The sequence below is a fragment of the Buteo buteo genome, chromosome Z, assembly GCF_964188355.1.
Source record: "Buteo buteo chromosome Z, bButBut1.hap1.1, whole genome shotgun sequence".
NCBI lineage: Eukaryota > Metazoa > Chordata > Aves > Accipitriformes > Accipitridae > Buteo > Buteo buteo.
Window position 1 is genome coordinate 38,589,023 of NC_134204.1, and position 21,521 is coordinate 38,610,543.

A 21,521-nucleotide genomic window follows, 5' to 3' on the forward strand; every position below is an offset into this window, starting at 1 on the left:
AATCAATCTGGCTGAGGTAAAACATAGAATATAAATAAGATGTAATATTCAAATAAATGTTAAACAGATATTAGCATCTCAAACCATAAGACAGCTTAGATTTTTGTATGATGCTGCAATACTTCTCTCTCTCACCAAGTCAGCAACAACACAATTATTACAGCAGTGAACCAAAGAAGCTGCCACTCTGCAAGCTGTCACCCTATCTTACAGCAGACAGAACTGCTGACCAGCAAACTGTATTCTCTATGTTAATGTAAGGAACCACATCCAGCTGCTAAGGGATCTAAAGGGTATTGTTCTCACTGTGGTAATACTTCTCTTTCCTGTCTAGTCATAGTAGCGTTTCTTGCTGCTCAAGTAAATGCAAGGCCCTTACATGATTGTGCTTTGAGGTTAATTTATTTGCTCACTCAGACACAGAGCCAGCCTTGTAAATGTCATTGGTTTAGCTGTGTTAACGCACTGATTAAATCCCAAGCACACACAAAAGCACTGCAGCTGTATAAGTTTTAGTTCCCATTATCTGTTCATAAGCCTTTTATGCCCAACAGTAAAGCTTCTTGGTACAGTACACAGAATAGCTTGCTGGTGTACACTACATCCTACTGTACACTGCTTAATGATTAAGAAAACTACTGAGGCTCATAAAAACACATGCCTTGCACTTGTTAAACTTTGGAACATGTTTTGCACTGCTTATTTTTGCAGTTCCTGCTAGCTCCTGCTGTGGCTGAAAGTCTGACAAAATTTTCACCAAAAGTCTTCATTTCAGTGTATTGCACTACAGCAAACTGTGCAAATCAATAGACTAATAAGCAAACGGAAGAATAACAAGTCCCTCTATAGACTGGAAACAAAAGTTTGCTAAAAGATATGCTGTTCGCCATTAAACTGCAAGTGGTAAGATAGGATATGATGCGTATGAACAAAGATGGTAAGAAGCAAATCAAAATCTTACCATCAGAGCAGTGTCTGAAGTAAGATAATGCATGCAACAACTTAACGGGGCAGTCTTCCTCTTCAGACCATTCTACAGCTTTCCCATTAATTTTGCAAACTAAGTAATGGGGCTTGAAATCAACGGGTCATTCAAGAGACCCCAAAACACTAGAATAGCTTCTAAGAAAACAATGATACTTACTAAGTAAGGACCAAGGACACAAACCAGATTGTAAACATACTTTACTTCAATGTGAGAATGGGAAAGAAGTACAATGGGTCAGGCAAAACCCAAGAACATGTACCCTCCTTCCTTTGGACTAAAATAAACTAATAGAAATATACTGGGCTTTCCAAATGCACTGTACCATGTGTACTCTGCTTCTGAAATTGAAAGTATAGACTTAACCTAAAACCACCCAACCAATGAAACGAAGAGAGAGAGAAACGATCAACCATTTCTTACAGTCCAAGGACTGAAGACAGAGCACAGGTTTTGTTTTACCTTGGAAGACCCTCCTCACTTCAGTGTATGCCCCCTCCTCCTTTCTTGCACTTTCTCTTTAGCATGGACTCAGATGGCCTTCAAATCTAGATGATACTGAAATTTTTGTAAACCCTCTCAGTGGATTCAAACCTCTAAAAAGATATTAACTTGTCTACCCAATTGGACATCCACTTCCTGAGGTGAAAAGTTAGTGACGAGATGAAAACTGTCCTTACTATTAGATACAACTACTGTTCTAATAACAGTGACTCACACTGAAAATGATGTTTTAGGCATTGCAACTTACTACTAACCTCTGTCTGGTCATCTCAATCAATTAAGGTGCACCAAATATTCACATATAACTTTGTTTTAAACAGCTTGATGTTAAGTAAAACTCCAAAATATTAACAGTGAAAACATTTTAACCCATCCCAAAGATCAATGTTCATATACGTTAAAGACTTGGAAAGGTATCTTACTATTTTTTCTTTAAGAGAAATATGAATGTCTGAACTTAAGTGAACAAGGATTTGTGCTTCTGCATACAAAACTAGATTCAAATAGCTATTTTTTTTTAATTTAGATCAACACTTCGTAACTCTTATTCTATCAGAATTTTGTGAAAAAGCCAAAACACACACACATACAACTGTAGCCTATTTTCTTCCCTCTCCCAATGAATTAGAAAATTTAAGAGTTTAAGGATGATCCACAATTTGCATGAAATTCAGCACTAACTTGATACTGTAATTGCTGTCATCTCCCTTTTATGCCTATTCTCCTATTTGCTGTTTTCTTCCACCCCTGTTCTCAGTGTGTAATAAGGCTTATCTAGTATTTTAAGGGTAAAATTATTCATTTCACCATTTCTAACAAAACAGTGCAACAGTCATACATACTAGAAATATCATGGGATTCTTCCCCTCCTGAAACTCAGTTTTTTACCACAAAACTTAGTTAGAAAAGTCAAAATGGACAAAATTCCATATGTATCTGGTGTAACTAAAAGATAGGAAGTTGAACACACACTAGTAGACCAAACATTTTTAAGGTTGCTTTTAGATTTCCAAACATTTTTATATAAAATAATCAATAAAAATTGAAGTTTATCCCCTTCACATGCACCCCTTCCCCCTCCCCACCATTACCTGCCTTATGTCAAAAGTAACTTTAAAATTACATTCCCACTCCTCCCAATTGCACATTAAGACATGGACTTAAAAGAACAACATAACGCTTCAAGTATGCTTCATGCCAATCGTCGATAAGAGTCATAACATTACTGAAAAAGTACACTTATTCTTGGGAAGCCTGAGAAGAACTTCCTGCAGAGTGTGGTCAAACAACATTTTAAATAAGAAAAAAGCCCCCCAACCCAATCTGTATCCTGCCCTTTCAAAAACAGTGAAGTGTAAAATTTTCTTTGGACTTAAAGATACAGTATTAAGATTTACGATTGGAATAAGAAATACCCCCAATAAGAATTTAGTTTTACAGTGCTGCACAGACTGTGTGCATGAAACAGTAAGTCATACAGATACTACTGTCCAGCTCTACACATACAGACTACATGTGGCATATAAGCATACACATGACATACTGGCCTGTCCAGAAACAAGATACATTTTTTAAGGCTGGTACACCTGAATAAACCTTTGCATCCAGAAGTATTTTCTTAATTCTTTTCTCTTTTCACTGGGGGATTTGAATTTGTAATAGAAGGGTGATGATTTCATCAAGAAACCATCAGCAATAGGAGAGCATGGAGCTTTGATGTGAAACTGAGTAGACATCCTCTTATTTGATCATGCATAAACAAGGATCCTGATTTTAAGGAATAACAGATGGTATGAAAGAATACTCATTTTTATAGACAAGAAATCCTTCTGGAAACACAAGCAGGTTATTGAAGAGATACCAAAATCTAGAAAGTGTAAAAAGCATATATGCGTGTGTGTGTGTGTGTGTATATATATATATACACACACACAGGTGCGTATATATGTGTATACACATATACACGACACATTATATATGTATTTATTCCAACATCTAACTGTATAATAACATATTTCTTTATTTTCAAATAAAGGGTTTTAATTTAGCAGTTGTAAAAAAAAAAAAAGCAACAAAACCAGAAACAAAATCCCCAAACAAAGACAACCATATACTATATGAACAAACAAAAATGTTATGCAAATAGTTTTATGGCAACAGTGAGTCATAAACTGGCAGCAGAGGACTACTGAAATTTGTAGTAATAAATAGCTCCAAATTAAGAATTTTCTACAACAGTTCCTTAGAAGTCAGGACCAGTATTTCTTCTTTTATGATGATCCTGAAGAACACCTTCACTCCTATATATATGTAACTTTATAACATTAAAACAGACACAAGAATGTAGACTGCAGAAGATGCTGGATTCAGGACAGTATACATAAAATCTTTTGTTAAAAGTCCTACTGGTTTACTCACTAAGGCTAGACAGCAAGTCATATGATCCTATTTGGTGCAGTTTCTACCATGGTCAAGATCAATAAATGGATAGAACCAAGGACCTGCAGTCCAACCTTCTGTGATCCACCCCACTGTGGCAGACAGGAAACAAAATATAGGACTGCTGTTTGGTCCCCAACTTTGTATCTTGTTTCCTGGAACTGCAGAAGTGGAAACAAGACTGTAGTGTTTTAAGTGACTAGAGAAAGACAGCAAGAAGTGGCATTTTAACATGAATAAGGTCACTAGGCTTGTGATAGTACTGCATCAAAAGAGCACACATGGGACCCCACTACTTGCAACATCTGGTAGTGTCATTCAATGACTCATTGACTTCAGAATACATGTATGCAATAATAAATAGATCAGTTAGGTAATAAGGCAGTGTGTTGAACATGCATTCATCTTGTGGACTGGAACACCACAGAGAGAGATACATGATACCATACACATTCATTAAGACCAAGTATTTTTGTTTGTTTTTGTGTGTTTGTTTTTCAAGGCTAACCAGGCAAACTCTTCAAGAGCGTTTTCTTCTTGAGAAGAGCAGTCCTCTGAGTCTCGTCACTTTTCCTCCCCGTTATCAAGAGATGATGACTGGCTTTAAGGAAAAATAAAGCTGAAGAGGGTTGTTTTGTTTTTTTCTCCCCATTTTGGTTGCATTGTTCTCAATGTTTCATTCAAAGAACAGTTTTTGATGCAGCCAGATGCTGAATCCTCAGGAGGTTCCAGATGTTTCCAGATAACTCTGTAGTTTACGGACTGTGGTTTTGTCCAGTGAGCAAAGATCAAAGTCAAAGGTTGTATTTGTGATATGAAAGTGTCCAGTTTCTTCTATAAGATTTACTATCTGAAAGGAAAAAAAAGACACAGCTGAAAATTTCAGCAGTTTTACATGCCCACTGCATATATTAACATGCCACTAAGTATCGTATGAATAGCATAAAACAAGCCCAACTGCCCCAACACTTGCAGGTTAAACCATTGTCCTTATCACTCACTTCCTTTCTGGCACAACTATGGTCCAGACTACAGTACCTCGTTTGTCTTTGTTTTAGATCATCACCAACCATAATGCCAGCCTACCCACCTACTGTTCCAGCAAACATAATCATGTGGGACATATTTTTCAAATGTTAAAAAGAAAAATCTGCATACTTTCTAAGTCAGTCTTTAAAAAAAAGAAAAAAAAAAAAAAAAGTCCCTCCCTCCCCCTGCAAGCCCAAACAAATAAAAAAAAACCCAGATAGATCTCTGTCTGGAATATTTACTGTGTGCATAGCTGCTAAGCAGGTTACTTTAGAAAATAATTGGCATAAGCCTTCCTGCAAGCAAGGGAAAGAAATAACTCCTTATAGAATCTAGTCCATATCAAACAAAAAAAAGTGTATTCAAGAGCTCTCACATCAACTGTTAGTTCACATACCAGCAGTTATTTCTTGAGTAACAGACTTAAATCAAATTTTTTTAAACTAAATCAAGCATAAAAGACTCCTACCAATGGCATAAGTTCACTTCTGGTGACTATTTAATATATAATCACAGCTTTCAAACAGCAAACAGAAGAGCTGTTAGGAGTTCCTGAGAAGAATAAGGACTAAAACATCTCTCCTACAAGGAGAGGCTGAGAGAGCTGGAACTCTTCAGCCTAGAAAAGAGAATGCTCAGGGCAGATCTTATCAATGTATACAAATACCTGAAGAGAGGGTATAAAGAAGACAGAGCCAGTCTGTTTTCAGTGGTGCCCAGTGACAGGACCAGAGGCAATGGGCACCAACTGAAACACAGGACGTTCTCTCTGAACAGCAGGAAAGACTTTCTTCCTATGAGGATGACAGAGCACTGGCACAGGTTGCCCGGGGAGGTTGTGGGGTCTCCACCCCTGGACATATTCAAAAGTCATCTGACAGTCCTGGGCAACTGGCTCTACATGTCCCTGCTTGAGCAGTAGCGGGGGTTGAACCAGATGACCTCCAGAGGTCCCTTCCAACCTCGACCATTCTATGATTCGGTGAAATCAACAGTAAAATTGTGCCTTTCTGCAGTTGTGACATTTTTAGTCTCTCAACTGAAGTCTACATTTTTAAAGAGCGGTCATACTCCACACTGAATTGCTGTAACAAGTAACTCCAGATATGTGAAGTGATAGGATGTCCACCTACCTAAAAACCCCATTCAACATCTTGGAATGCCAAAGCATTATTTGTCAGGTAGGGCTAACACAATGCCAACTCACTATGGCTATGAAGCTCTTATGCACTGTTTCATTGCAAGAGGCACACATCCCAAGTGAGCACACAGAAAGGCACCCCATCGTGAAGCAGGCCTCTGGGTAGTGTCATGGCCTGACAGAACACTCCTCTTCTGCTCAGTCTTTCCAAGCATCCCTTCTGCAGCAGTCAGGCTAGGTTCAACGTCCTGTTTGCACCCTTCATTTTGAAACCCATTTAGTTCTAGGGCTTCCACATATACCTCCACTCAAAACACTGATGCTAGCTATTCCTTGCTTGTTTGAGCTTTATTACTCTGACTGTAATTCCTTTCCCACAGCTTGAGGAGATACAGATGTACACACACATGGCTTACAGAGCATACCTTAAAATGACAAATCTGGTAGGAATATATCAACTTGAAAAAGAAAAATTAATTTAAGCTAAATCTTTTGTAATTTTCTGCTCCCCATTTCATTATATAAGCAGATGGTTTTTTTCTCGTCAGACCACAGAAGAAAAGACTATGTAGATGATAAATGAAATAACTTCAAGTGTATTGTCAGGCATGGAATGACACAGCCTAGGGTGGATTAAACAGAATGAAAACCAGATAAAATAATAAGAGGGAAATGCCTGTTACAGTAAAAATTCCCATTTCCAATCATCTCCCATTTTCCAGGTTGGAAAAAAATAAAAGTAAAATCTGTTTAATTTGGTTTGCAGCTGTCCAAAATTCTGAAAGTACTTAGGAACAATCCTGCTCTTTTTAACACTTCATTTAAACCTGTGCCTCTTGGGTCTAATTTTTTTCCATATGGGAATTTTTAATATAAATTTGTCAATTTCGTTTGTCCACTTGTTGATTCACAGATTCTTGTAACACTTTTCCATCTCCTACTGTTCTGCAGTTAACACAAGAGAAAAAAAATCAAATGGGACAAAACTGATTGTTACCAGAAGGAAACTTTGATATGTGTTACTTGTCATTCTCATTTTTGGCACTCTCTTGGGCCTCATCTAAGAGAGAAGCTAAGGACTCAATCCAGCCTTCTTCTGTAAAGTTAGGAATCTAATCTTAAGTTTGGTTCTCTGAATATCTACTGTGTGATAAATAAATGGCTGCACAAGAAGTTTACAGAAACTGAGGCCAGGAAAATGTAGCTACACTGAACAATTCTGTCTAATGCTTCCTTGTGTTACGGTGGAAGAATATGACCCCTCATAACCCCCACAGCAATAAAACTGATTTTAGAAACAAAGATTACATAAAAGTGTTAACACATGTATTTTTAAACAGCGCTGTATATTTTAAAAAAATTGATAAGCACTTCTATTGACCAGGTTCTGCTTTGGGCTTTTAAGCTCTAGGCCAAGGGAAATACAAACATTTAAAACATATCCCTCATCCAGCCCTCAAGAAATATAGCCACTATGTCAGGGCACCGGGTAAATCAGACTGAAATGAACCCCAAATGTTTTAATGGATGTACAAAAGTGTATGAAGATAAACCCAGACAGCTCAATGAAAAACACCTGCCTGTGTGCCAGTGAATGAGGAATTAATGACTTACAGTATTAGCATACGCATCCTTACGCTATTCAGAAATACTTGAAAAAGAATAAAAGGTTGAGATTAGTTGCCAGGAAGTCTGACAGTTATGATATTAAAAACACAGCATTAAACTGCTTTATTCCAAGAGCTCAGGCTGCAAAGAACAAAAATATCCCATTTGTTCTTGCTGTAGCAAGCTTTATTTTTCTGCTGTAATGTACATCTCTGTTTACATGTCTCTCCAGCTCAGTTCCATCATTATCCACCATAGTACAACTCTTTATCTGCCTTTAAGCAAGAAAATGAATGTGTGTGTTTAAGGAAGCCAAAGTGCAACTAATGACATAGTCATTTTTCAATTTATGGAGGGTTTTAGGCATGTGATAGTTTCCAGACCTGCAAGCTGCCCCTTGTAGAAAATTCTCAGAAGATAGTTGCCATCTGAAGTTAAGCACCTTGTGGACACAAGCAATGTAATCTTCAGCAGTGCTGCATACTCTCAATTTCTTCCTTATGCCTGTGCTGTCTAGTGCACTGGCTTTAAGGAGATTTTTCACCAGATGAAGATATGACTTGATGCCTCAACCTAAGAGGGAAAGTCTTACCAGAAATCTTGTTGCCTTTCATGGGGTCATGCTAACATCATCTGCACTGAAAATGCAGAGTTAAGAACCCAGCTTTAGCCAGCCAAATTTGAATATATGGGACATGCAGCATTAACATCTGATTGCAGACTCAGTTACCTCTACTATGTCACTGGAAATCACAGAGTTTTTAAAAAAAAAACAAAACCAAAACCAAACCCCTCATCACCATAAATCCCAAACCCTTTCTTCATAGTGAAAGAGATGGGAGAGATATTTCTTTTAAAATGTAATTTCAGACCAATTTCTGTCTAGGCATGGTCCAGTATTCACATAAAAATTGCTCAGGTAATTCTCACAGGACTAATTTCTGGGTCAAATGTTCTTTTTCACCTGCCTTCTCCCTCTTGGGCAATTCTTACATATCTGCAAGTATAATTTTACATCAGGATTACTTAGTTACATATCCAGGCACTTGCAGTTCAGTATTACATCTCTCCTACCTCCTCTCTCTTTTTTGTGGATTTATTTCAGCTTCCTTTAACAAAGTGTCTCAAAGACAAATACCTCTCTTGGGGAAAGAGGCACATTCTCAAACAGATACATTTTTCTCATTTCCAACTTGGCTGCATTCCTGTTTGCTGTCAAGCCTATGGACTTGGTAACAACTGAGATTGCAAAAAAAAAAACCCAAAACTGTCCTCTCCTTCTCACATTCCTCAGCATAAGTTTCAAAAGCCAGCGCTTTTGAATGATCAATGCTGTCTTTCTTCTCTTGCAAGTTCCTTCTTTAAAAATTCCCTAGAAGTCTGTGGGTAGCAGACTTTGACATGTGCAAGAGATTATTACTTGCCCTGACATAAACTAAAGAGATGACAATCACCACTCAGAAACAGACAACTCCACCACCATTCCACTTCAACGCCGCCACCACCTTTAAAACTCTTGCAGCTATTCACAGTTTTCTGTTGCATATTTTTACACTCAATCCCTCTTCTCATGTAGTAACCACCATCCCTTTCCACAGTTTTACCCCTTGTTCTCCTGACCTTTGTACCTTCTATAGTGCTTATATACTTGTATTTCTTGGTCTAGAAGTTTCACATTCATTCCTAAAAACTTTCTCAGCTTTGTACTTTTTTATTTTTGTGCTCACTGGAAGTATTTTACATTAATTACATAGCTGTAAAGCAGTAAGGACATTAAAGATGGGATGACAGTTTATTCGTAATGCAGAGAGGCACTGATGCTTTGCAAGTTATCCATTCAATATTGTGAACATATTTCTGTAAACTTATCAAATCATATGAACTAATGAATTGCAGAATATTGAGGGATTAAAGACTTTAAACTGCATTATTTGTTTTATAACAGCATAGACCATTGGCTAGTGCAGACTGGCTAACAAACAATTGGCAAGTAACTTGGTTCTTCCACTGAATTCTGCTACACCTCTGTAGCCAGTATTACGCGGTTACCAGCTATCAGTACAGAACTGCACCACTGTCCTAGCCTGCACAGTCCAGCCATAAATCCAGGTTTCACTGGGGCTGTATCAACAGCACACACACTCCAAACAAAGGGAAACAATCTGCAAGAACAGTCCCCCAGAAAACAAGGCCACATTGATTCTACATCAACCTAACAATTTTAAACACTAGGCTACGAGAAGTCACGGACTACAGTACTAAACTCATATTCTTCATGAGAGTTGTGAGGCAAAGGTCAACGAATGAATGCTTTCTCTTGTCTGATAAATACACTCAGGAGAAAAGAAAAGGTCTATCTTTAGTTTAAAATGCACAAGAATATGCTGTCCTTCTTTCATTTACTCAGAATAGGATACTCCAAATTTCCAGCTCAGTTAAGTCTCTTTTCACACAGTTTTTCCTTATATTAGGTATTTCCCATGAAGCAGATTATAACAGTACTCTAACATCAGACTGAAGAAGCTTTAGTGGATGAACCCATCATTTTTCTAACATAGGTGAATATTTCTTCCCCACCAAATACACTTAAATGCTACTAGATGAGAGCAAGAGGATTATGGATTCAATTTGAACCATGCTGTTTGCTTGGAAAATATTTCTTAGGATGACAGAAGAATTCCAGTTGGAAGGGGTTTTGCTAGTGCCAGCCCTGCCCCCATCAGGCTCAGCCATGGGATCAGATCAGGCTGCTCTGGGCTTATCCAGTCAGGATTTTAAAAGCTTCAAGGATGGAGACAGCACAGTCTCTCCAGCAGTCTGTTCCACTGTTAGACCATCCTCATGGGGAAAAAACGTTTCTCGCATGTTTTTACCTTTGCTTTGCATAACAGATTTTGAAGATGGTTTTCTTTTTCAAGATTTCACATGAAACCACCTAGGCCCTATGCTCTGCAGGCTGTCAATACAGCCCCAGTAAAGCTGGATTTATGGCTGGACTGTGCAGGCTAGGACAGTGGTGCAGTTCCGTACTGATAGCTGGTAGCTGAGTAATACTGGCTACAGAGGTCTACCAGAAGTGAAAACCATTCAAAAGCTATGCCTTGGATAACTGGGGAAATAAGCGCTCAGGAAGCAAAGATAGGGTGTGAATTTACAACACAGTGGCTTTTTCAGATTCACTTTTTATGTGAACTCTCTAAGAATTAATGAATAATGTAAAGTGGACAGGGTGTTGCAATTCCTACCTTTTAGTCTCCTGCACAGCAGTTTCCCCCAAATTTGCCTCTGCCAGCATTCTAAAAGTGTGCTTTGGTTCCCTTTGTAGACAAAAGGGAACCTGAGAAACAACAGTACATTAAATATGAAAGATAACCAATGTATTGTAACTTAGGAAATCTGACAAAGCTGTCAGAATTCCTCTTTAACTAAGAATATCCTTAACCAAGGTCTTCCTTTTCACTGATGTCTCAATTGTTTTCTCATCTTCACTCAAAATATTGAGCCTGAACTAATGAACAGGTTAATGCTGGGGCTTACAAAATATTTTTAACACACTTATGCAATGTTGAGAAATTTGATGTGTGATTGCAGTCATTTAGAAGTGGTAAAAATTTCCCTCTTTACGACATGTCCACAACTGGCACATAATTGCACTAAACGTAATAAAACCATTCATGCTACAGTTACATCTGCTTTGTTAATAGCACTTATTGTTTAATCTTCACAGTTTGTAATTCAATAGTACCTGACAATGCTGTCCAAAACAAAGAATACTACTCTTTGTTCTTACAACTGCGTAACCTTTCAATAAATTTGGAGCCTTCTTGGTTTGCACGTTTTCATATTTTACTCATTCCATGACTTCAGAAGACTCAATAAATACATTGTGGTTCTCCCCAAAGTGAGTTTTGCTTTGAGTTCCATGTTTTCTGTTTGCCATAGAAAACATTTTTAACTGTTTCTGAGCAAGCACCAGTCATTTTCAGGAGAAAGCAACACGATATTTATCAAGTCATGGTGCACAGCTGTATCCATTCTCCCATCCTGTTTTCATAATTACTGATACAGTATGTTGAGAAATGTAACAAAGAATTGGTGAAAAATTTAGCTCAGATAGAATTGGTGAAAAATTTAGCTCAGATAGGCATTTTTTAAAAAATCTGTCATTTAGTTTGACAACACAATTTAAAGTACGTGTAAAATTCCCTAAACTACACTGAAAGCGGTGATGGGCTGTATACGGATTATAGAGGCCTGAGGTTATTAAACCTGATTATTATAGAGTTTTAGATGAAGGCAAAAAAATAGATGTGACTTCACAATTTCAATGAGCACGCTGTGATATTGCATGAGAGTGCTCCTCACCTGCTGCAGTACATGTCTCTCTCTCAATGTCATTAATCTTCTGTGGAGCTCTACTAGTTCATCGAGATATGCCTAGAAACAAATCCCCCCCCCCATAAACAACTTGTTAATTAAGTCATAGCTATGTATTTTAAAAACTTCAGATATCTTCAAAAACAATACAAATGAAAATTTTATTTCAAATCTTCTTTGAGCTAAATTTTCTGATTTAGTAGTCTAGCTTTTTCTAGCTTAATACAACCCAAATATAAGTTTTTGTGGGTTTTCTTAGATACTTAATGCCAATGAAAATCTTATTAGGTGGTCCTTTGCTGTAGAAGATAATGTCTGTATCTCAACTGTGGCAAAAAGTGTCAAACAGACTGGGGATGCCAAAACAGCATCTTTAAAAAACATCTCCCATTTTTCCATGTAAGACTCAAATCCAAAGGCTCACAATCAAACCCTTCTCTTTCTCTAAAGCTACATAATTAATTTTCTGTGTCAGCAAGGAGGTAGGAGGGGAGAAAGATCAAGAAAGATTAATCCAATGGTAAATTCCACTGTCCTTCTTCCTGGGATGTCAAACATGTCCCACCTCTCCACCCAATTATCAACCTTCTCCTTCAGCCTGAGCCATCAGAAACCTTTTTTTCTTTCAAGCAGAGAGAGATACAGCACCCAGCTTAAGAAATCAAAAAGCATATGGACCAGGCCACTGAAAATCTAGCAACAGATACTGAAACTTTGGTCTCCTGCCTCACATTATCACAAAGTTGATGCTAATACCTGTAAAATATGAATCTTCAGAGGAACTTGTCCACACTGGGAAATCGTGCTATGTTCACTCAGACAATGACTTAGAGCTCTTACCTATGGCCAGCTGACATGATTTTAAACAAAACTGTCTTTCTCAGTCTTAAATGTTGGTTCATACCATTCTAGTTAACATGCTAAATCACACTGCCACTTCCTAATGCACTGCCTTCAGAAAGGATTCTGGAAAACATATATATTTTTTTAATTGATTCATTTATTGGCTAGGAATACAGCTGTGAATTGTCCTCTTCAAAAATTAACACTTCATCTGTGAAGCACAATGCAAACTCATGGTAGAAAGTAGATAAAATAAATAATAGATCACAGATTCCCAACTGGTGACATTTGCCAAATCACCACATGTATTGAAGAGAAGGAGAAGACTTTCAAAATTGCACAGAAGAAAAAAATCTGCACCTAAAGGAACCCAAAGCAAAGATGTCCTAATTACTAAGATTTTCATTCTGTAACAAAGGTTAGTGTTTAGTAAATACATTAATATCACATTCTGGACTAGTTAACTGTTACCTCATTGCCATTTACCTTATCACAATCCCCATTTTTTATTTGTTTATCAGATTTGTTTTGCTTTATTGGACTTTTCACTTCTAAAATCTGGAAAAGAAAGAAAATACTGTAAAAATTAAATGAATCACTGGATACAATTACATATGAATTACATATGAAAAATTCTGCTATCAATTAATAACACAAAGAATGTAACATCTGGGGAAAATGTAATCAAAACTCAAAACTGAGCTTTTTATTCTTTAATCCATACAACCTACTTATATTTTTCAGAAAAAAAGCACGTTACAGCAGAAAATGAGCTGCTGGAATGAGGTGATGTTGATATTATTAATCCTTAAAGGAATTAATTTCATGTCATTTAAAGCCTCCTCAACACTTTTTTTGTATCTTTTGTATGCTGGTAGGATAAGATGTCTGATTTTGCAGATACAAAATGATGCTGAGGTACTCTCCAGTGCCTTTGAAATGTCACATCATCAGTATATTTTTCCTGTTCTTTTTTTTTTTCCCCCCAATGCTGTCTCTTTTCTTCTACAATAGCAATTTTGAAACATAGTCTTTGAAATGACCACGTGAGTTGTAACTGAAAAAAAAAAGTGTTGGATGGTAATTTCTCTTGCACTTATATGGTACCCTTCCTTCAATGTCATACAAAGCCATTTACTATCATATATACAAACCAAGAATGCTTCATCCAATACTGAACCACAGTCAAGAAGAGCCTGTCAATAAGCAGCAGAACACCATGCTTAATATGAAAATTTTAGGACTAAGGTGAGGAATATTTTGGGGAAACAGAACTGTTGATTATTCTTTCAATTTTTCCACACACAACACACATTTTCTAAAGTTAAAAGTAGAGTCAAAAACAAATAAAAAATCACCATGTTGTGCCTAACCTGAAATATGATCAGTTCTTCCGAAAAACATCAAAGGAAAATAAATTATCATAGACAATGGGAGATTTTGTTTCACATTTCATTGTAAGTGAGACTAACATTACTAGCATGATTATCTCCGAAACCACGCTGGACAGTCACAACACAGGACAAAACTCAGCAAATAAAACAAGGAAATAAGGTCTGTAAAAGCAAGTGTTCCAGACTAGCAAGAAGTCTCACTAACAGCTTTCTGTAACTTCCCTTCAATTTCTACTTTCCTTAGTATAAAATTGAGTATATGCCTCCCAGGTTGACCAGCACCATAAGAATTCAGCAGGGAGGCAGCTATTTCCCTATATAGAGAAAGTGACTGCAGATCTGAGTTAACCTTACATAAGGATTTGCTAAGCCAAGAGTGATGCGTGGCCAGAAAGCAAAACATACTTTTCTGAAGAAAAATCCCAGTTCTTCAATTGAACAGCCCCTGGAGTTACTGCTGTGTAGGCCAGTGGAAGATAAAGCCTTGTTTTGAAAAAAAAAAAAAAACCCCAGATCTCTAGGCATGGATCCAGTACCTTTTAGATGCTTTTCTTGTTTTTAAAGGAAGAAAATTCTTGGTTTCAAATAGAACCTTAGCAAAGAGACAGTATATTTGAAAAAGTTGCTTCCTTACAGTGCTCTTGATGTGTAGTTGAAATCTAACATCTTAAACACTCTTGTTTAGCACTAATCACATCTGAGGAAGCTTATAGAAATATTAACTCTGTCTTAGCTCTTTAGTTCTATGAGTGGACTCAGTCAACAAGAGCCTGATTTCATCAGTCAAAAGCATCTTCCTGGCAAGCAGCACTATGCTACCAAGCAGAGATTTCAAATGTGGCTATGGTCCATACAATTTGCATTCTCATAATGCTTCCCTAAATTTCTAATTTTCAGCTCAATTATAAAATTCATCTCAATTACAAAAATAGAAGAAGGTATGTGACATTCAATTTTAGCTGGCACACTGCTATTGCTTGGAGTTTCTAAATGCACAGGTAGATCTTCTGTTAGATCACCAAAGGGGAAAGGAACATGAAAGATGTGACTGAGTGGGCTACTGATATTGAGACTTAAAATTACTTAACAATTACATTGCCTCTGTAGAAGTTAGTCTTCATTAAACAACAAGCCATAGACAGGTGTTTTATTTTTCTTGTGCTTATGTCTCCAGTAAATGCAAGATTCTTCATCTTTATAGTTTGCTTTTTTCCCCAAAGACTCTTTCTTAAAAACTTGTAACTTTTGTACAGATCAACTTAGAAAAGCCTACAGAGTTTCTGGTGGATAATAAGAATGCTTTCTGGACATGGAGTCTCCTTCCTCTCCCTGTGTACAAACTACTTGCTATTTTTTTTAACTCCACAGTGTATTTGAACTAAACCAACATGAATAATAATGTTTTGGTTTTGGACTATCACTAAGTTTGTATTGGAAACCTTATTAGAAAAACAATGACAAGTAAATAATTTCTGTCAGATAATTGAAGAAGTTAACCTAAGAGATATAGGAAAAACTTATCCATAAAATTCACCATCTAAACCACAAACTTCTGTTAATACATGTAGACACTATTCTAACTATTTCAATACTCTAAGCAGTCATTTATTGCCAGTCAGTAAATTTCATGATTACTTTGTGTATGATCCAACTGACACTGGGAGTGAATTATGGCTCCCTAAAATAAGTGACAAAAGATGTATAAATTCTGTTTTTCTAAAAAAGAATATCAGCTTTTATGTTTAATTTTTGTATTTAGAAAGCCTTACTTTATTGGTGACTGGGGGTGAGGTAACTCCCAAACTCTAATTCTGATTTGTCCCTGATGTATTTTGTAGCTTCAGGTTATTTAATTTCTTTTCTCTGAAAACAGAAAAACTACTCTACTTTCCTACCTCAAAAATAAGTTAGCTCTTACAGACACAGAACAAGTACTCTGATACTGAAGTAAGAACTATTGTGTTTTCTAGTGAAGTAAAAAATCCTGTACCTTCTAGATGAACACTGGTGAGGGAGAGGGGAAGAGATGAATCAACTCCTGAGTATGAGCCTAATGATGTGAACCATGTCTACTGCTAATACAAACCCAAATCTCTATCAATTGTACAACTGATGCTGTAAAGCCAGTTTGCATTGTTTCCCTTACAAAGCTAATTCATACAGAAAGGACACATTTATTAAAATATTGATGAAAACATTACTTTGTTCAATAGTATTTGCTAAACCAAATACTACTTCTCCTGGAAAAAAAGCTTTTATGTCAGTTTACAGACTAAGCAACTGGACCAAAGTAATCAGAATGTCATTATCAGCTCCCCAGGACTGCATTTACGAACCCTGACTTTACCTGGTTGTTGGTGGTTTTCAGTAAAGGTGGTGCTGGTTCTTGATGTAGTGGTGAGGAAGCTGAACTGCTGTCACTGTCACTGCCATCACTCAGACTAACCCTATGGAAAAACAGAGCCAGAAGATGACACCTCCAAACAAAGGGCTGTTAACAGGAGTGAACAGAACTTGCACTTTGAGGTAGGACACTAAGAAAGAACCCTTGCTAAGCAAGCCATCATTAATCAAGGTCACATGGAAGACAGGCATCTGAGCAGGGCTGCACCCTGGAAAAAAGCTCTGTGTAGCTTGGAGAACAAGGCTGTCTGCCTGCATTTGGCTGAGATGACATGACCGGTTAAGAGCAGCTAACATTACAGAAATGGTTAGATATTTACAACGTTACACTGCTGTTCCCAATGGTCCTGGAGCAAGTCTGTATCTTGGTTCACAGCCTCATGGAAGAAGGAAAATGTTTTTTAGAGTTAATTTTCGGCTCTTCTAAAAGCTTTCTAAACAGCTCTACTTCCCAGCTGGACAAGTGTTTCACTGAAAAGTTCCTTGTTTCTCATCATAAATAACACTCTTTTTCCTGGCTAAAATTTAGGAAGTTAGTATCTCAGGAGAGGCCACATGAAAAAGCTCAGCTCCTAATCAGTCTCACCCTTCATTTACTTAGGAACAACAGGGAATATTTATTTGTTGGAAGAAAGAAAAAAAGTTATTTGGGATAAAAAGAAGGTAGAGAAACAAAGTCACCACATTTAGAGACAAACTGAGCTTGAGACAATCCTTTTTATAATCACTGACAGGAACAAATTCTCAAACTGATAGTCATCTTGGTCTTTTTCTCCTTGATTCCAGCTGCTAAAGTGCACAAGGCACGCAGCTGACATTCATCAGTGTTTTCCTATTACCTTCCCATTTAAGCAGTAGCTGACACAGCATTCAGGTGGTGTGCGCTCACAGCAAAACCCTGTGGATCAGATAAAGAACTGGGTATGGAAAGGTTCGAGAGAGACTGTTTCAGGTTTTCCATAACCTTCAACAACATTCAGATGGAGCTTCAAGCTGCCTGAAGAATAGATGCTTTTTGGAACACCCTCTTAGGGTTGCAGCTAGCATGCACAAGCTTTTTTTAAAAAGTAATTTCTGTGACATCTACTTTCTTTACCTTCTGTCTGCACTTTTACACATTACCTACTGCAGGCACTGCAGAAATTACTTGAAATTCAAATTTCATTGATTCTGATCCAATTTAACAACCTAATCTAAAACTAGTAAGCAGAGAGATCTTAAAAATGAGACTATGTACAGAATAGCTCATCCAGCAATTGAAGGACTTAATTTTATCTCATTTATGCCAGAGAGTAATTATGACTACTCCCCTGAAGTCACAATGGCATGAAATCAAGGAAAGTCAAATGAATGAGGATCATCGTAACCATATGGATTAGTACAGAAATAGTTTGTACTGGGAATCGATAATTCTGTTAGTTTTTAGAAGAGGCAGTTTTACATGCATATGCTTTAAAAAGAGAGTCTGAATTCTCTGCCCATTTGTTACTCAGCACTCTTTAGACCTCAGCACTCTCATTAGATCTTACCTCATTACTAACAAGCACAATGTCTTAGCTACCAGGCTACTTGCAATCACAAGACACTCACCTTCGACTCCTGCTTCCTCCTTGTGTATTTACAGGTCGTTCCAACTCAGAATCATTGTCATTCTCATCTGCTTCATCTGATTCATCTTCATTATCATCTGAATGCAGATCTTTCATTATAGACCTCAATGGACCTGAGACAACAGAAACAATAAAATACACACATGAAGTTCACTTTGCAGTGTTCCAGGGGCAATTCACCTAGCTTTGTAGATAACAGAACACTACCCTTCCTGCACAGTGTTGGGAGAGGAGAGTCTTTAACATTAAACCAATGAAGTAATGCACTGAAGGCTTATGCTGCAGGGACTTATCCATGAATCACCTACTCACAGAACAACTCAGCTTCAATACACTTATTCATGATAGTGAAGTGACTCATATGTTCAAGTGTTTGCACGATTGGCCGCCTGGACCATAGCTGAAGTAAGTAAAATACTGTCACGCCAGGAGAAATTGCCTATTACTTTATTATTATCAGAAGCAAGATTCTTTTGCATTGCTGGGTTTTAGCATTTTTTGCTTTCTCAAATGGTATTATATGTAAGTAAAGATCTACAGGGACATACCGATCAATAAGAGTACATTTGTTAGGTTAATCCATGTATTGAGAAGCAGAGTCTAACAAATCATTCTAACTCATACTGGCCCAGGCAGTCTTTGTCTTCCTGTTTTTTATATAGTTAGCTTTATTTCAGGGTCCATTTCAAGTCAAGTAAGCACTTTGCCAACGTTCATATGCAAAAAGTGCATCAATCCCACGCAACAACATCGTCTCTTTTCCATGGTACAAAGCTTGACGTGCTCATAAAAATGCATTAAATTCAGTTTGGAATTTTGGTTTGATTTTACTCAATTTATTTTGCTGTAAAAGACAGTTACAGAAAGAGGAATATGTTTAACATCTGGGAAGTGTAAAACTACAGCTGCTTGAAATAAGAATGGGCAAAAGCAGCTTAGAAGAGGGAAGGAAGAAGACTGATGCCACAAGGCATTTAACTCTGAAGTACAGCCCATTCGAGACACGTACTTGAACTTTCATAAAGTGGCACAGTTTGGCCAGGTTCAGATCAATGGTTTCTCTGCTCTGTTTTTATGCCCTACGGTTGGCTGGGAAGAAGTCCAGATGGTGCTGATGGGCAAATTCCTGGTGGACCAGACACTTGTACAGGTGACAAGGGAAAGGAGCTATACTGAAGTGCTTCTTATCCACACAACCACCGCTGATCTGTGCTCCATCTTCTGTTTCTGCTTGGGTCTCAGGCAGACAATGCTCAGCTATTTGCAAATGCTAACTTGTAGTCTGACTGAATATCTAATTATCTGACCCTTGAAGGAGGGAAGGGACTCCTTCCTCAGCTTTTAATAGGAGCAGTAATAAACATATTCCCTTTAAAAGGGAAGAGAGAGGGCACTCTCAGCAGCATCAGCACAGGGATGAAGGAAGAATTCACCCATTTTGATCTTTGGGAAAACATTCTTATTGGCCAGCTAGATTGTTGAGGTGGGTGAATGAGAGACATGGCATAGGGAGCTAAATGAATTGAGGTAAAGGGTTAGAAAAGAGAATTAAATTATCAATATATGGAAAAGGATTCCATGTTTCAAGAAAGATAAAAGGGTAGAACATAAGGGTATTTCCACAGGCTAGGCTTAACCTAGAAAGGCTAGTTTCCTGACACCTTACTGGGCAAAGACACTAACAACCACCACCAAAGTCCTACTGAAGATGGTTGTCTTTGCACTGAGAGCAGATGAGTCTCACTCCACTCCATAGGCCAAAGTCAGCTTCTGAGAATGCATTCATCTCCTCTCCACAACATACAGGAGGAAGAAAATAATAGAAAAGACTTGGTAAAGGACAGATGAAAGGAAAGCATTAGCATACTCTTGCTGAAAGAGCACAGGAAAAGGTCAGTGGGAGGAAAGGTAAAATAATCAACCAAAACCTAATTTTGTAATGAAATTTAGTATGACATATGAATAGCTGATCTTGCATAAAACACCAGCACGTAACTCCACAACATGGAAACTGGTAGCTATGCTTGCAAGTCACCCAAAACATCAGTCCTTGATTTTATTCTTAAATGGAAGCAGAAAGAAAACCAGCACACATTCCTCATGATCCCTACACAGCCTGCTCTCCCAAGCTTAAGCTAATTCATTATTCTTGCCTCTGTCCTTTTTCCAAGTATAGCAGGGGGGCATTTCATCCCCTGATACTCCCTTGCTGCTGTGTTCTGGGACAATCAGACGGTCATGTCTTAAGTTGCCAACAGGCTTATTCCTCTTTCTTGGAGAAAAAGGAACTTGTGCTCCTGAGACACATCTATCACTGACAGCCCCACAGGCATTGAAAAACCTGTCATTCAGACAAGTTTTCTCTTGATGTAGGACCACGTCTGGGACTCTGAATAGGCATTTTGTACTCAGCTAGCTAACTTTCTAAGTGGACTTTCTTAACAATCAGTAAAGCATTAATTTTTAGGTCTTTTTTTTCTAGCACTGATAGTGATGTCACTGTTAGTCTTCTGCTTCTTGCTAACAACTTAAAATTCCACAACAACCTTTTAAAGTGTTTGAGAAGTTGTTTGGATCCTAAAGGGTCAGAATAGTTAAGAAGAAACTGAAAACTAGGAGCTGTCCAAGTGCTCTTGATAAGGAAATAGAAATATCAGTGTAAGTCCCAAGGGCAGAAGAACTTGAAGAACCTTAGGTTAGCCCACTGCTCATACAAAAAGAGGTGAAAAAAGTTCATGCTGTGGTTTTCTGACACTTGAGTGAGCACTGGAGTTTGAACGCAACAGAAAAAGAGCAATGGCACTGGCAAGTAACTTCTAGTTAGGGAAAAAAGCATGGGTTCTGACCACAGCACAACATACAGCGTGAACATGCCACAGTATGCCTGGTGTTTCATCTCTTTGATATGCAAATGCACAGCCTGGGCAATGAAAGCATTTAGTTAACTGGAACTCCCAGAAAGAAGCAGTAATCACTATTTACTGTGGCAAGAAAGAGGAGACATATATACCACTTGCACTTCAGAGTTGTTCATATCAGAGGAAAGATCTCCTATCTGTTCTTGAGAAGGTTCAAAAAAACTGAAAGACCATCTGTGATATGTCTTGTATATGACCCACAAGAGATGGATGGATCCAGTCTGCTCAGAAGAAAACACCAAGTCAACCAGTTTTTGACCAACATAAGGT

The 21,521-nt window shown here is 37.7% G+C and overlaps 1 protein-coding gene across 1 annotated transcript in view; it reads right to left on the reverse strand.

Annotated features, from left to right (window-relative positions):
• Positions 1 to 1,246: 1,246 nt before the first annotated feature.
• Positions 1,247 to 21,521, reverse strand: part of MLLT3 (MLLT3 super elongation complex subunit) — a 145,337-nt gene continuing 125,062 nt past the window's right edge. The window contains exons 8-12 of the mRNA XM_075021761.1: positions 18,314 to 18,446; positions 16,668 to 16,767; positions 13,413 to 13,484; positions 12,072 to 12,143; positions 1,247 to 4,778 (exon numbers count right to left, since the gene is read on the reverse strand). Coding sequence (XP_074877862.1) covers positions 4,647 to 4,778; positions 12,072 to 12,143; positions 13,413 to 13,484; positions 16,668 to 16,767; positions 18,314 to 18,446 — 509 coding nt within the window. The 3' untranslated portion in view covers positions 1,247 to 4,646. The remainder of the gene's footprint in view (positions 4,779 to 12,071; positions 12,144 to 13,412; positions 13,485 to 16,667; positions 16,768 to 18,313; positions 18,447 to 21,521) is intronic.